Source organism: Macrobrachium nipponense, chromosome 12 (genome assembly GCF_015104395.2).
Source record: "Macrobrachium nipponense isolate FS-2020 chromosome 12, ASM1510439v2, whole genome shotgun sequence".
Classification (NCBI taxonomy): domain Eukaryota; kingdom Metazoa; phylum Arthropoda; class Malacostraca; order Decapoda; family Palaemonidae; genus Macrobrachium; species Macrobrachium nipponense.
The window spans coordinates 19,302,849-19,320,170 of NC_087205.1; the positions used below are offsets into that span (position 1 = coordinate 19,302,849).

A 17,322-nucleotide genomic window follows, 5' to 3' on the forward strand; every position below is an offset into this window, starting at 1 on the left:
AGATGACTAGTCATTTTCTTCGCAGATGGGCTCCTCTGAGGATCAGAAGAGTTAGCAGAACTAGACCTACTGGGATGAAAACTAAAAGGACGGATGGTGGAGATTTGTTGATGTGAAAGCATAGTAATGAAGCTGGAATTTCACAATCTACTTATAGTTACTGTAAAGGAAATTTTGTTCTCGATAAGGAAGAGCCAGTCAGTAAATTAAAATCTAGACCAGATAAGACAGAAGGCAATAGAGAAAAATTCATGTCTGAAACCTGTAATGGAAAGTTAGATGTAAACTTGAGAACAGCATACAAATTTTAAATGTTCGCCGTTATTGTTGCTGTACTTTTATTGTTACATATATATTACTTTAACCAGATTACTGCCACATTCTAGGCTCAGGGCTGGCCCAAATGCTCTATTCATAACAAAAGTGAAAATTAGATTATAAAGTTAACAGAAGTTGGTGGGTGGAGAACTAAAGGAAAAGTAAAGGCAGAAAGCAAAGCAATCAGAGCTTATGACATGCAAATAAATTATCATTGTCACATAAGTAGGCTTAATAAAACAAACCAAACATAGAAACTTTACGGTTAAAATGACTTTACTTTTTTTTTTTTTTTAATTAGATACTTAAGCTTACAAAAATCAGATGCAAAAAGCAAAAATTGGCAAGGGGATTGAAAAACAACCATTAGACTTGTCTTTGGTAGATGTACTCATGTTTTTATTAAGATCACTGATTCTCAAGAAGACAATGAACACTGATTAAATTGAAGTGTACAAGCAGGATGCTGTGAACTGGTCCCTCAAATATACTAACAGTTATGTAATAATTTAGGAAATAATATAAGTTACTTCAACTAAAATTAGTAGTAAATACAAGGAACTAATTATACTCAATGTTTACCATAGAAAGCACAGATGCTTTATACCAGTTGAACCTGAAACAATAACTCAAGGTTTTTTATCTATAACAATGAAATGATAATTTAGTGGTTAGAGATAGAATATAAAGAATTTGAGGTTTACAGTAAGCTTTTTCACTCAAGGAAGCAGACGAGATGGTCATAATGCAGGTGATACAAGAGTAATATTTGCCTTTGCTCCTTGTATGAATATGCTGCAAATTAATTTTGATGACTTACAGTAAAAAAAAATCACTCAAGTTAAATGTATTAGGAATGTTTATCTGAAGACATTTCAGCATAAAAAAATACTTTGGTGTGTGCAAAAAAGCATGATAATTGACAAAGATTAGTTACAACACTAAAATAAATTTCTTTCATGACTAAACTGATATGGCAACAGTCTGACAGAGCTTACCTCATGTCAGAATAATATAGGAAAACTTAATGATCCTCCATGGATCAGCATTCCGTTAATATTAAAAATAAGTACTACAGGTAAATTCTGTTACATGTCTACCCAGTTACTAAACATAAAATGCCATCAATATACAATATATACAGTAAATGTTGTGAGTACAGTAAATACAAGACCTGACAATTAAAATCTCAATTTAACAAGGAGCATGCAACTCTATATTGATTTGGTCATAGAGGTAATACAAGAATTACAGTATATATAACTACAAACTAGTTGTTTGTGATTTATATTGTAGAATGTGTGAGAGTAATTAAACATAATACTGCAGTTAGAAATGAATTTATCCTGTTCATGAATAATTGAAGAAGTGATTTGACAACATACAATAATCAAGAAACTACAGTACGTAATAACACAAACTCCAAAAATGTAATTGCTAATGTACTGTAAGATTTTCATTTTATAGGGCACTATCATTAACTTCTCCTGGATCATCCAGAGTTGAAAGTCTATCTGCTATTGCTTTCAAGAGCTTTCGTCGAGGTCCGAGAGGTATTTTCATGCTAATAAGATCCTCCTCAGTTAAGAGCATGAGAGCATCCAGGTCTATGTGTTCCTTGGCAAATGTAGGAATAAAGTCAGCAAGACCTGCAGCTGCTAAGAACAGGTAAACAGGAGTGGCTTCACTCTCATCATCAGAGGGCAAATCCTGCAAAGAATATTGAAGTATGTTTTCTGTAAGTTTTGCACAATTAATCAGTAATTATAAATTAAATCCTACCATTGAACTTAAACATCATGATAAAAAACAAAAGTATCCTACCTCCTCTTCCCAAGGTTCAGGACCATTTCTGTGACTTAAAGAGCTGGCAGAACCATCTCCGTTGGATGATGCCCGTGCAGAGTCACCCTCACTTCCACTTGTTGCTATACTGCTAAGAGTTGCTGTTATTGAATTTCTGAAAAAGAAATAAAAGTGATGGAGTCAGTGCTGCTAAAGTATCGGCACATTCAGTTCCTAAGTAAAATGTGAAATTTAAGTTGAAATATAGTACAGCAATAACTAAAACTTTTCATATTTTTTGAAAATAATAAATGATTTCCCATTTTGTGAAAGTATAAAATATCTTAAACCTTGCCTTTGAGATATGTTAGAACTAAATCACAGACTACTGGTCATTTCTTGAACTCAAGAGGTAATTTTAAAGAAAACATTCAGTTCCTCTATTGTCTGATATGGTGGATCTAGGTAAAATGAGTATACTAGCTGGCCATGAGAAACCATTTACCCTCAAGAAAAAAAAAATCTAAAATGATGCACGGACAGAGAGGCAATGGTAACACTATTTATATTCCCAAGAGACTGAGAGAAGGGACATTGTCAGGGTGGTAGACAAGGGCAAGTGTTTTGTGAGGTTGGGGGAGCTGGGTTGGGAGGGCTCATGTCTAAATTATAGCTTTTACAACTATTATTGGCTTAAAAATACCAACATAACTTAAACATAACATATTAATTTACATTCTACTCCAATCAATGCCTTCAAAATCTTTAAAGTTACAGCTACTCAAGGTCTATTGGCCCTAGGAAATGGGTAAAAGAGTGCAGTCATTGTGCTAGTGTTTGGCTTTCCCTTTACCACTAAAATGTCATCTGACCAACTTCCAACTGTTGCGCAAGTGACCCTGGCACCTACCGGTATCCCTGCCCCTCACACAAGTTCCGTACTCACAAACAATTGTGTACTTTATACAGTATCAATCAAACTGTTCCACTGTCGAGTCTACTACACAATCTGTCGGTGCAGCCTCCAATTACAAAATTAACATCGCATATACAAAACGCAAAAACCTGATACCAGAAAACATTCTTCAGGAGCAATCCACAAAAATCTTGTCCTCTCACAAGAAAATATCATATACCACTAAGTGGCTAAGGACCTGCTTGGTAGAAATCAACACTGATGATCTTTACAATCTGCCTCCAAAGGAGCCTGATGATCTAAGCATACATGCAGTGTACCATACAGCAGAAAATGCCTTCCTAACAGCAAAATCTCTCTGAAAAAAAAAAAAAACTGAAAAAATTGACGAAACAAATTATAAATTTTCACAGATCTGGGATGTGATCAAAGGATTACAGGAATCATTCAACAGTCTTAAAACTGTGAAACAACAATCTCTCACTGATCTGGGATGCAATCAAAGATGCGGAGGAACCATTAGACAATTGCACAGAAACCCACCAGACTTGAATGTGGCACCTATTATTTCCTTGCATTCCAACTACACGAGAAAAGTGAGTGCACGACATGAGGTCAAGATGGCCATACCCACCCAAGTGGGAACTGCCTCCTCTCCCTCGGATGATGCACCCACAGGACCTTTAGACCTTTCAGAGGGGACTGTTGAACTCCCAACCTCCTCTCCCTTCCCAGTGCCTCTGGTGGAAAATAATCCTCAGTGACAAACACCAGCCCTCATAAGTCTCCCAACACTATCTCTTCCCCCCATATCATGCATGATGATGAGAATGATCATGAGTGGTCTGGCAGCTGGCAGACACAAGAAATTAGAAAAAAGAAAAGAACCTCTCGTTTGCCCGCCCGCTGAACTGAAGCCCAACAATCATGAATCATCTCCCCTGAAACCTGAGAAGAGATGTCACATCGTAGAGAGCATCAAGTTTCTCGTGGGCTCTGTCCCCCTCATCTCCCAAGAACTACCGTGCAAAATTAAACATAAAGTGGCCTACAGGATTACCTTCCTATTTCAACACCTCGATGTTCTTAAAGGTGAGAATTTTGGTCCTAATATAAAAGTCTCCAAATACTATAACCTAACCTGAAACTGCCGCCCCCCTGGGAACTTACTGACCCCAAGCAGGGGTTTAAGCTTAGCATTCCCTCTACCGCAAGTGCCAGCCAACTTCCCATGGTGAGTGACTGCCCACCCTTCCCTGGCTAATCCCCCATCCACCCAAATAATCAACTCTCTCATCTCCCATCTACGTGAGTTTCATGGATACATTAGATATAATCTCTTTGAATACTTTTGGCCTTCAGCAGAACATTCCTCTCCTAAACATGTTCTGAAAAATCTTCAAAGGCAGCATTGCATTGCAAGAAACACTCCTCTGGCCACATGACTTTGTTGTCTGTAGTTCAGTACATGAAGACTTAAGAGCTTTATCAACCTCCTTAGTGCAAGTTACAGATCACATAGTAGCTGGTTGCCCAAAAAGGGCTTTTCTTTCTTGTGAGATAAATCGTTGGACAACATGATGAATGTGATGACCTATAGGGGTTATAGATTGCTGAGGCTTCAAGTGACAGTAGGCAACTCTAACGTCCTAATAATTAATGTTTATATGACCTTGGAAAATAACAATATATACAGTAATTTTGATCAATACTGCATGATCCTGGGTGAGTTACACAGCATTTTTTCACGATTCTCCTGCTGATCATATTTGTAAAATCGGGGACCTTTAATTCTCACCTAACAAAACAATTTTAAAATGAACTTACTCACTTCTGTCAAAATCATGTTCCAAATTAGTGATGTAATGTTCCTCCCTCCTATTCCTGTGTACAAAATAGAATGGACACAATTACACCCTTCTGGCTGAACCACTGCATCACGTCTCCATAACTTCATGATTCTATTGTGACCTGCAACATTTGCTATGATCTTGTATAGGGTTTCGATCACATCCCTTTATGGGTGTCATTCAGTACTTCATCCCACCCTACCATGAACCCCCTAACTGATCACCCACCAGCTGTTAACTGAGATTTTAAAAACCATCAGAAAACCAGATACTGTATGGTGACCATAGAAACCAGGCTGCAGTCAATATGGTTCTGATTTCCCCATCAGTGCAAGGTCTCCAGCGAATCATCCACATTGCTGCCAATATGCAGAGGAATTTTATATCCCATACAACGAAACCAAGACCCAGTGCATGTCACTGCTCCCGAGATTGTTTAATCATATTGCAAAACTGCAAATTTTCCTTGGAAATCTTCGGCTGGAATTCGTGATTTAATTTCTGTATTTGGGTCACATCACAGACAACCTAAAAGATACAACAACATAGAAAAAAGGTATCGTAAACTGTGTGCAATTGGCAACATGATTGCAAGGTTTGCCTTCTGTCACTGAAACATGAAACTGCTGCTCTACCACTCATACTGCTACAGTATATATGGGTGTTCCATTTGGATGAACTATACCAGAGAGACCATGAGATGTATCACTGTTGTTCACAATGACATTCTGAGGTATGAACATCTAAACTTTGGGAAAGATGGGAAAATGAGATGCCTGTTTGCTAAATGACTTAATCTCTATTTTTGCAGTGTTATTATCTGCAGAACCTGTCATTATTATTGTAATTCATCGATTATTTTTTTATTATTGGTATTTTCTTTTTTTCATTATTACTGTGAATATTACCAGTATAGAGTTCTGCTACTGTAAATTTTCATATTTAGCTTTCTGGACCTGACTACTGTAACCACCGAGATCCTTAGCTGGAATTTAATTGCAATCTACTCACTAATTGTTATAATTTTTAATTTTTTTTAACTAACTACAGTGGACCCCCCATATTCGCAGGGGATGCATACCAGACCCCACACCCCCCCCCCCCCCCCCCCCCCCGAATAGCTAGAATTCGTGAATACTTAGAACCCCTATGAAAACCCTTAAAAATGTCTGGCTGGCCATTGGGCCAAGTGGCAGTGTTACGGGGCGGAGAAGTGGGTGGTAGATGTCCTTCGGGTGGGATACCTGTTGCCATTCGACTTCTCTCCTCCTCTGTCAGACAAGCCATAGCTAAGGAAGACGTATCCCCCAGATTCTCTGAAGTTCTTGGCTCTTCAGGAGGAGGTGCAGAAAATGCTGGACAAGGATGCGATAGCGGAAGTAGTGCGTCCGTCCAACCCGGGGTTTTACAGTCACATCTTGGTGCCCAAGGCATTGGGAGGATGGAGGCCTGTGAATCGCTTCATCAGGAAGACATGGTTCAAGATGGAGACCCTGCGCTCAGTGTTGGCAGCCGTGAGGGAAGGCAACTTCATGCTGTCAATAGACTTGAAGGACGCATACTTCCAAATCCCTGTTCATCCCACGTCCAGGAAGTTCTTTCACTTCTTTCTGGCGGACAAGATCTTTGAGTTCAAAGTCTTGTGCTTCGGGTTGACCACAGCCCCTCAAGTGTTCACAAGGATCTTCTCTCTCGTGTCAAGTTGGGCCCATGCTCAGGGGATCCGTTTGCTGAGGTACCTCGACGATTGGTTGGTCTTGGCAGTTTCCAGGGAAAAGCTGCTGCAAGACAGGGATCATCTTCTTCGGTTCTGTCTAGACCTGGGCATATTAGTCAACCAGGAAAAGTTGAACCTCGTACCCATTCAAAGGATTCTCTACCTGGGCATGGTCATCGATACGACAGTGGCAAGAGTTTTCCCGTCGGATCAGAGATTGGAGAAGTTGCGGGCTGTGGCGCGCAACTTCCTCTCAAAGTCGCATCAGTCAGCTCATCAGTGGCAGGTTCTTCTGGGAGTGCTATCTTCCCTGGAGAAGCTGGTCCCTCATGGGCGTCTTCATCTTCGGTCTCTGCAATGGAGACTCGGGGAATTCTGGTCTCCAGTGGGGGACTCTCCCCAGTTTATGGTCCCACTGTCTTGGAAAGGGAGAGAAGACCTTCGTTGGTGGCAGGACGACCAGAATCTATTGAAGGGTGTCCCTCTGCGTTCTCTCCCTCTGGACTTCCTTCTGTTCTTGGACGCCTCCCTCGCAGGTTGGGGCGCGCACTTAGGCGGCCTCATCGCTTCAGGCGTTTGGGGTTTAGAGGACAAGCAGCAGCATATTAACGTCTTGGAGTTGAAGGCGGCTTTCCTGGGTCTGAAAGAGTTTTGGGGGATGGTAGAGGGTCACTCTGTCGTTCTCATGTCGGACAACACCACGGTGGTAGCCTACGTGAACAAACAGGGAGGCCTAGTTTCTCAGCAGCTTCATGCATTGACCGTCGAGCTTCACCAGTGGGCAATCAGCAATTCGGTAGAGCTTTCAGCTAGGTATATCCCAGGGAAACGGAACGTGGTCGCAGACAAACTCAGTCGCCGGGATCAGATCTTAGGCACAGAATGGTCCCTTCATCAAGTGGTGGCGGACAGGCTTTTCCAGATTTGGGGGAGACCGATGCTGGACCTTTTCATGACATGTTACAACAGGAAACTGGAGTTGTTCTGTTCAGTGGTCCCAGATCCCTTGGCATTGACAGAAGATGCATTCCAACATCCCTGGGACAACCTGGAGGTGTATGCCTTCCCTCCGTTTTGTTTGATCCGTCAGGTTCTGAACAGGCTGTTGTGTTCACAGGGTCTCAGAATGACTCTGGTGGCCCCTCTGTGACCTCAGGCAGAATGGTTTCCAGATCTGCTATCGTTGTTGTCGGAGATTCCGAGGGAGATTCTGCCTTGGCGGCATCTCCTGTGTCAGCCCCATGCAGAAAGGTTCCACCAGTCAGTAAAATCCCTGTCTCTTCACAGTTGGAGGCTATCAACTAACCCCACCGAGAGAGAGGCTTTTCTCAGAAGTCAGCTGGGCACATGTCCAGCAGTCTTAGGAAGTCAACCTCTGCAGTTTACCAAGGCAAATGGGCGATCTACTGTGATTGGTGTCGTAAACAGGGTTTTTCTCCACTCGCAACCTCAGAGACGAGAAATGTTTGTCTGTGTCTGCTATTAGAGGCTACAGGGCGGCTCTGAGTTTGGTGTTACGCCTGAAAGGTATCAACGTCTCCTCTTCCTTGGAACTTTCCCTGCTAGTTAAGGGGTTTGAGCAGTCGTCTTCTCTTCGAGAGCTCAAGCCCCCAACGTGGGATGTTTCCTTGGTGCTTAAGAGCTTGACTAAGAGCCCATATGAGCCCTTGCGCCGCTCATCTGATAGGAACCTGACGCTAAGTCAGTTTTCCTTTTGGCTTTGGCATCTTCCAAAAGGGTAGGGGAGCTCCATGGTCTGAGTTATGAGGTGAAGCACACCAGGGGTTGGAAGTCAGTGTCCTTCGAATTTGTTCCGGCGTTTGTGGCCAAGACCCAAAATCTCTCGGTGCATGATGACAGGCTCGCTTTGTTCTCCATTCCCTCACTGACTGACTATGTGGGTGGTGATGCTCAAGAGCTTTTGTTGTGCCCTGTCCGGGCCCTGCGTTACTATCTTAAAAGGACTCGGCACCTTAGACCAGGCTGCCGCAGGCTTTTTGTCAGTACAGGCCATACGAAGAAAGAGGTGTCTAAGAATATTATCTCTTTTTGGATACGGGAAGTCATCAGACAGGCATACTTAACTCTTGATGATTCCATCGCCACGTCTGTGCAGGCTAGAGCACATGACGTTAGGGGTATTGGTCCCTCTCTGGCTTTCAAAAAGAACTTGGCTGTACATAGAGTGCTGAGCGCTGGTACTTGGTTACGCCAGTCCACGTTCACCTCTTTCTATCTCATAGTTGCCCTTAACGGGACACCTTTGTATCTTACCTAAGATGATTGTGTGGATGAGAGAATGAGTGAGTTGGCTGGCCTCCTTCTTTCTCTTGTACCTTTCCTTCTTCCTTCAGGCGGTTTAAGGAATTGACACGTCATTTGCTGGACTGGTCTGATACAGGTGAGTGAGGTAGTTGTACTGGTAGTGTGGTCGTGCAGTATTCAATATCTTACCCACTATTTAGTAGCATAGGCTCTGCTCCTGGGCAAGGAGGAGTCGGGAGTACTACAAACCCTAGTGCCCTGGTTTGTTTTTTTGGACTGTCACAGTTTTTCTTTGGTTCCCTATACTACAATGGTTATCCCATATATCATTGTATGTCACTCAGGTTCTTAGTGGTTAGATTTTAGTGTATCTAGCTTCTCAACGGGCTTCAGTCCCTCTCTAAGAACTATTTCTTTTGAGAGCTGGACTGGCGGGTAGGCCCCCAGCCGGTCTAGGATGTCTTATACCTCCCTCCAAGTATGAGTCTATCCTATTGTTAAGACCGAGGGTTTGTTCGCGTATGAACAAATGACAAATTTTCTAAGACAATTTGTATTTTTCATAGCTACAAACCTGAGGTCTCTTTTTGTTAAGTCATCCTGAGTTGGGAAAGACTGGCGTAGATGTTTGGCGTTTGAGCACTCTTCACCCGATCTACGCATGCGTTGCCAGATACCACAAGATTCCTTGCTTTCATCTACTTTTTTACAGGATCCAGCTAGGCGCTAGAAATTATCCTATTGTTAAGACCTCAGGTTTGTAGCTATGAAAAATACAAATTGTCTTAGAAAATTTGTCATATTTTGTTAGTTCAAACTCATGAAAAACCCACTAAAAATTCTTATACTTGGTTTTGTAATAGTTTTATCACAAAAAGTGCATTTAATCATGAAATTGATATGAAAATACAGTAATGTGTGGATATTTCTCAGAAAAACACCACGAATAGGTGAATTTCTCACAAATAATGGGTAGGTATGGTCCATAGAGAAATCTGCAAATATGTGGGTCCGCGAGTGTTGAGAATGCAAATACGGGGGTGTCTATTGTAACCACTTAAGGTCTGTGGCTGGAATTATCATTTTTGATGATTTTTTTTAACTACTATTCGCAATATTATTACTGTCATTACCATTATTATGAATATATACATACTAACTTTTTACTTTTTCAGCAGCTGTGTGGATATTGCCGATTTACCATTTTTTATCATTATTTCATATAGTATCTACATTGTGAATGTTATTGTCTGTACTTTGTATATTCCATGTATATGGCCTTGAACTGAAATAAAATGTATTATTATTATTATTATAGGTCAAGGTAAAAGCTTACCGGGAGGGAGGTTGGAGGGAGCTGAGTGGGGAGGGTTGGGCAGCCTGTCATCTGCTTCAGCCGTCTCATAATTTTTTCACTTTATTTATTTTAAAAATACTGTGTTCTGTGTTTTTTCATTGCTTTGCTTTTATGTTAAATAAGCTTTTTTAAAGTTGAAATGCCAGTGAACTGAAATAACTGGTATAAACTACCCATCCGTGTTGTGTCTGAAATTTCCTTGCCAATCAGTGTATCAGTCTGTGTGCAAGTGTATATGTATACTGTGTATGTGTGCATATACAGTATATGTACACATATGCATTACATTGAGGTGAATTACAGTAACTGTGGTGTATAAGGTATGGCATACAAAAAATTAATAATCCTTAGTCATCCAACACACATCATAAATCAACTTAGACAATCATACACATTGGTTGAAACCTTTGTGTAAACAGGTAATGTAATATACATATCTACATATAAACACAATTGTATATGTAAGTCACATTTCAGTGAAGGATATTGATTTTTAATAATTAATCATGCACAATGCAAGATATGAGAGAGAGAGAAAGAGAGAAAGTTATTTAATAGACATATGACTCCTGGCAATACTATTGCAAAATTACTTGCAAATATTGCCTGTCCATACAACACAAATAAAAGACCAGGCATTGCATTTAGTTCTTTCTCTCTCTCTCTCTCATATCTTGCATTGTGCATTACATATTTTATTACAAATCAATATCCTTTAATGAAATGTGACTTACATATACGTACAATTGTGTTTATATGTAGATATGTATATTTTATTACGTGTTTACACAAAGGTTTCAACCAATATGTATGATTGTTAAGTTGATTTATGATGTGTTTTGGATGAGTAAGATAAAAGGGATTTGACATACCATATATGTATATATATACACCACAGTTACTGTAATTAACCTCAATGTAATGCATATGTGTACACATACTGTACTTATGCACATACATCTGTGAGCAGTAGGTATTGCATGTCCATATGGGTCCTAGGCACATTAAAACAAATAGTTAGCATCTAGATGTGTTTTGCTATTTGTTCTGTTGTAACTGTTTAAAAACTGCTTAATGTGTGCGTGCGTAGCATCTCCACATAAAGTGTAGAAAACCCTTTTATGCATAATGAGAGCAAATTGCTAATGACCAAATCCTGCTGCCAAAAATTCAAACACACGCAACACAGAATTGCATTAAAAGCGGTCACGAATTTCCTACAACATTGGTGCTTAAAGTCTCTCTCTCTCTCTCTCTCTTTCTATATATATATACGTCTTATGAGTACAGGCAGTCCCAGGTTTACGATAGCGGTTCTTTTCTTACTCCACATCATAAGCTGAAAATTGTCGTAAGATAAGACATTGTTGAAAATCATAAGAAAACCTTAGAAAACCTTACTTTTAATCCTTTGGGTGTCTTGAACACAACTTGGCCTGCATTTTTATTGAGTTTTTCATGAAAAAAACCTCCAAATTTTAATTATTCTGCTGTTTTGGAGCCATATTTCTTTCTTTGGATCGGCTTCATAAGTGTTGTAAATCAAGACATGCATCGTAAACTGGTAAATAATTTCTGATGAATATATTTGAAAAGCGTCGTAAGCTTGGAACATTGTAAGCCGAACCCATCGTAACCCAGGGACTGCCTCTACCCATGAGTTGATTTTCATACTTTTGAGAACTAGACGTGTCACTTTGTTTCTTATAAATTGCTCATACTCAAGTTACAATAGTTTACATGATAAAGTTAAAACCCTTAATTGACTATATAATTAAAATACAGTAATTATGTTAATCAGTAAATATAGTGCATTACTTACATATTTACCAAAGGCTTCAAGCAATGCTTTACAATAGCCTAAGCTCTATAAGCTTCCGATGTGTCTTGGATGGTGTACAGATTCCATAAATTTTTTTGTCATAAAAAATAAAAAACAAAATTTCTGTATTATATCTTTGAAAAGCCCTACACACACAAGTACACAAACAGATATGAATTAAATGTTTATTAGATTTTTAATGTGGAGGTACCAAAATGCAGTACAAAATGGTAGCTACTTGTTCCATATCAAATCAGCATGTGTAAACATATATGTATGCTTGTGTGTGTATTTGTACACATATGCATCACAGCAGTACTGTGCATTTATTTGCCTTATTTCTCTCTCTGGGTTATTCTTTATATATATAAAAAAGATTTTCAAGTCTGGCCCACGTAAACAGTTTCAGCATATCTCAGATAGAACTTCAGTGTTAATTTTTTAAAACATTTTATGTACATTACATACTATACAGTTTTCGTTTCGTGTACAGTACTGTACAGTGTATTCTGTATAGTTTATAAGCTCTCTAAAGTGTGCTGTTTGTTGTTTGGAAGCATAAACATTGTATACAGTTATGCAGTATTGACAAAGTTGGGGGTAAGGGTACAAAGTTGCTATTTGTCAGCAATAGCGTTTTTTCATCATATCCAGAAATTTTCATCTCCTAGCAGGGCCTTAGATGTATTAATTTGGAGACAGGAGAGATTACTTTTATTCTTTCTCTACATACTATTCCTTTCAGATGGCAAACTCTCTTCAACAGGTGGAACAAGCCTATTCCATACCTTTTATATTCATTATATTTATATCTTGCCAAAATATTTCCATTTTCCTTACAACTGTTTCCTCTTCTTTTCAGCTTACTGTTAAACTGGTGCAGTTCTCTGGCTTTGTCCATCATGTTTACTAAATTTCAGTGTTTACAGCTTCCCCATAAAAAAAACATATGATTGTATTTAGTTAATCTCTTTGCTTCAGCATTTGAATCCAGTACTTTTTTTGTTCCATCAGACAGTACTAGAATAATAGTATGCAGTAATAATAATGCCCCACACATGAACAGGGAGGAAGAAAAATCACAGTTTCTAAAAATCACCTGAATGCTACAGATCCAAATCCTGGTCTTGCAAATAATGATCCACGATGGAGCATGTTTGGCTCTGTACTGTCAAAGGAAAAATCTGGTTGGCTGGAAGATCTATATAATGGATGGCCACCATCTCCATCGTCCTTCTCAAAAACATCACTGATCTTGCCTCGTTTACCACCTGAAAGAGGAGTAACATAATGTTAGAGTAAGCACTTATGCACGATACTGCCATCATTTTTGTTATATAGTTCAGTAATAACATTAGGTAACATTTAAACTTATAATCGGATAAAAATCTGCTAGATTTCCAAGATATCGATATAAATATCGGTTTATAAATAGGAAAAACACAGGACATTTCTTATTCTGTTGATGCATGGCTTTTGTTGTTTCAGGAAGCTTACGATAATATATAAAATAACTGCAAGACAAAAAACTTAACAATTGTTGAAGCAATGGTTAAATGACTATTTCAAAAAAGCTAGCAAGATAATGTGAAACATGAATTACCTAAATTCAAGGGGAATGTTCATCTAAGTTGTTTGTAGGGAAAAACCTACATCCCTACTTTCGTGTTTCCAGCTAAAACCCAATAGTACTTCAAACAGACTTTGAATATTACTTGTTCATCACTTATAAAGAATGGAAGGTCTGCATAACTGTCAGGTATGCTCAGTAAAAATAATTGTACTCATAATGCTTACATACTTTGGAAGGGGTATCTAACATGTCAAACTAGTTTTAGCACTCAATTATAAAAGCCTAAGGTGCTCACGATTTCACTTCCTCCAGCACTAGCATGTACATGACTGAAACATCAGTGTCATTCTCATGTAAAAATGGGTTTCATAAGAAATCTGGGTTGAAAAATGGAAACTACTCAGTGCAGCAAAACCTTGAACAAGAAAAATAGTTCCTGCAAGTATGAAAATGTAAGATAATTTGATATACTACTACTGCTGTATTACAATGAAACTAAATTACCAAACTGTGCAACATGTACCTTACACAAAATAGTGGTAGTTTGTTCCTGTTTGGTCTGGAATACCAACCGGATTCATCAGTGACACCTTTCAGGAAATGTCAGTGAAAGTGAGGTGATAATAATTACACAAAAACTGTTAAAGGTATACAAGTCTCAGATAATGATTCTCATATAGTACGTACAAGGTTTACATCTACTAGTTGAGTTTAATTGTAAAATTTAGAAAAACCTAATAAGCTAAACCTAATCTTGCTTACTGTTTGTGCTACTGGTGCTTCCACTCGGGACAAAAATAATCTCGGAGTCTCTTCTTAACCCCGAAAGGTTACGGACTGATCTTTTCCCATCTGCCTCTATTTCTCGAACCTGCCAAAATAAATGTTCAAACATTTTTTAAATGACAATGTATTATGTTCACCATATACAAGGTATTTCAAATATCAACACCATTTGTATTTAGAAATAAAATGTGCTTTTGATTTTTAACAAAATAATGATTCTCATACCTTGAAGTCACCTGCAGCTGTTTCGTCTTGTATCTTTTTCCTTTCAATTTTCTTCTGAATTCCTCCAATGCTCTTGGTAGGCTTCCTGTTGGTCTTGTTGCTGTTTGTGAGTTCTGAAAACTTGGGTGTGCTGTTGACTTTATTATTATAAATGACACGTGAATCCTTCCTTTGTGTATTGATAAATGCCAGGGATCCTCGAGATATGGTATCAATGATACTCTTTCGGCGACCAGCTGTAAAACAAGAAAATGTTTAGAGAAAAATTTTGATTTTATTACTAGCACTAATTGATTCAACATTAGGAAATTAATAATTTTATTCAAATTCGGGAACGCTAAACTCATCAGAAGTGTTTCGTGGAAACACTTTATTCACATAGATGTTTCCCAATTCCTCAGCATATTGTTTATAAATTCAAATTATAATATTAAACTGCTTTATTACATTCCCTAGAATTCTCTCTGGCTTTGATATTTAGTCAGGATTAGTATCAGCATAACAAAATGTGTGAAATGATTCTGCCCCATGTTATATAATGCCTCATTATTTTGTTGCCTATACAGTAATACCTAACAGACAAGAATTTTTCTGTGGATATTTCAATTCTTAATGACACTTCTGTCTTTTCTTCTTCTTCTTCTTCTTTCCCACCGTTATCCCTACATCAAGGGGTCGGTTGCATATGTTTCCTTAACACATGAAACATATGCCAGGAAGCTGGTACAAAATTGGGAAATTCTTTTCTGAAAATCATCATAAATATACATAAAAACATTGATAAATCAGATTATCCTGAGTGGCCATGCCTACATTTATGCATGGGCTTTAAGTGGTAATTTTGCATTTTATCATAAATATTCAAATAAAATAAAAGTACTGTATGTATACAAACAAAAGGCTGTCTATACCTTGAGGTTTTTCATCCAGTTTTTCAATCTTTTCCCTCTCCTTCTGCAGCTTTTCATTTTCCTGCTCTCTCTTTTTGTCAGCTTTCTTCTGGAGTTTGTCGAATTCTTTCCTCCTTTTTTCTGCATCCTTTTGGGCCTTCTCTTGTAACTTCTTGACTTGCTGGAAAAAATATAAACAAAAATGTCCCAAGTATAATTTTCTGTTGCAAGAGCTCAAAACACATTTGACTCAGATTTCAACTTGACAGCTAGGTGTTAAGGCAAATACAATCAGAAATCCTCTGGGGAATGGTTAGAAATACTTGTTTTCCTGAAAGTAATATATTATTAACATATACATTGTTGGGATTAAAGGTAAATTAAATACAGATGCACGCTGGCCCCTACTAACCTGAGTCTCCTTGTGAAAGTATCTAATGCTACCACTAAGACGAGTTGGTAATTTAAGCGCTCTTTTAGCACAGCAGCCATAAGGTACCACAGACTTTAATTTGTCCCTGAAAACTGAAAGTTTTTCATTTCTTTTACCTTTGCATCAGATAGTTCTTGCTTGGAAGATACATTATCCAGGAAACGGAGGATCTCGTCCCGATTGTTCATTGCCGCCAATTCCTTTGCTGTGTGGTATTCATTGTCCAGTGCCCAAATGTTGACGCCAAAATTGACAAGGAATGACACACAGGTCATGTGACCCCTGGCAGCAGCGCAGTGCAGAGCTGTATTGCCATAATGGTCACATTTGTCTGGATCACCTCTGTAAAACACATAAAAAAGAGATGATACCTATTACAATAAGAAAACAGTAGCAATCATTTTATTTTTGTTACATGTCTGATATTATTTCCTTTAAAGCAAACCTATGAAAGAAAAAAAAAATTGGAGTTTGAAAAGAAGAAAAATAAACCAGTTCAAGCAAATTTGAAGGTAAATCAAGATGGTCTCTCAAGTTTTCTTTCTTAGCAATGCTAGAATTTTTCTGTACAAGTCTCTCTCTCTCTCTCTCTCTCTCTCTCTCTCTCTCTCTCTCTCTCTCTCAGGGTAAGGGGAATGCGCTGGAAAAGTAGAACAGGCTTAGAATATGAGAATTAAAACGTCGTCGGGAAAACAAGCTTATTGTGTTGCTACCTGACCTCGAAAATCCGCCAAATTCGCGCGCTGCTTCATCTACCTGGGAAAATGTGGCTATATTTTCCCATTTTACCGCCAATTCACGCATAATCGAAATTCGACCTTCCCCTAGGCCACGATATTTACACTAGTTCTTTTTTTCTATTTTCGTTACAAACACTGACAATCATATTGGTTCAATTGCATACTTGGCCTTAGGCGGCAGAAAGTTTCAAAATCGTGATATTCGGAGTCGTTCTTTTGCGATCATTGGCAAAAGATATTGCAAGGCAATACCGGTAAGTAGCGTCATGCTATTGCAGAAATGATCTCACGCTAAGAAATACGTGCAAATTTATTTATGCCAGGTAAATACATAAAGATGTGAAACTTAGTTGATTTAAAACTATCGAATCAAGCTGGCAAAAAAAGAAAAAAAAAGCCTCAAGGTACTATGCGAAAACATTCCATAAAATGACACTAAAGAAGGAATAACTAAAGGAACACGTGCAAATATAATGTAAACATGATTTTCAACATACAAAGAATTTACAACTCGTCCTCAGACAAAAAGGCTCAATGTGCGTCATTTAATTTTTCTTTATTTAGCGATTTATCTTTTTTCTTTTTGTTTGACCATTCCAGTTCTCTATCAAGATTGGATTCTGACCGACCTTTCAAATTTCAAAA

The 17,322-nt window shown here is 38.5% G+C and overlaps 1 protein-coding gene across 1 annotated transcript in view; it reads right to left on the reverse strand.

The window, feature by feature from the left end:
* Nucleotides 1–684: 684 nt before the first annotated feature.
* The window catches only part of LOC135224391 (pre-mRNA splicing regulator USH1G-like), a 62,442-nt gene continuing 45,804 nt past the window's right edge, over nucleotides 685–17,322 (reverse strand). Inside the window, exons 3-9 of the mRNA XM_064263355.1 lie at nucleotides 16,054–16,279; nucleotides 15,526–15,685; nucleotides 14,615–14,850; nucleotides 14,366–14,474; nucleotides 13,130–13,301; nucleotides 2,143–2,278; nucleotides 685–2,028 (exon numbers count right to left, since the gene is read on the reverse strand). Coding sequence (XP_064119425.1) covers nucleotides 1,780–2,028; nucleotides 2,143–2,278; nucleotides 13,130–13,301; nucleotides 14,366–14,474; nucleotides 14,615–14,850; nucleotides 15,526–15,685; nucleotides 16,054–16,279 — 1,288 coding nt within the window. The 3' untranslated portion in view covers nucleotides 685–1,779. The remainder of the gene's footprint in view (nucleotides 2,029–2,142; nucleotides 2,279–13,129; nucleotides 13,302–14,365; nucleotides 14,475–14,614; nucleotides 14,851–15,525; nucleotides 15,686–16,053; nucleotides 16,280–17,322) is intronic.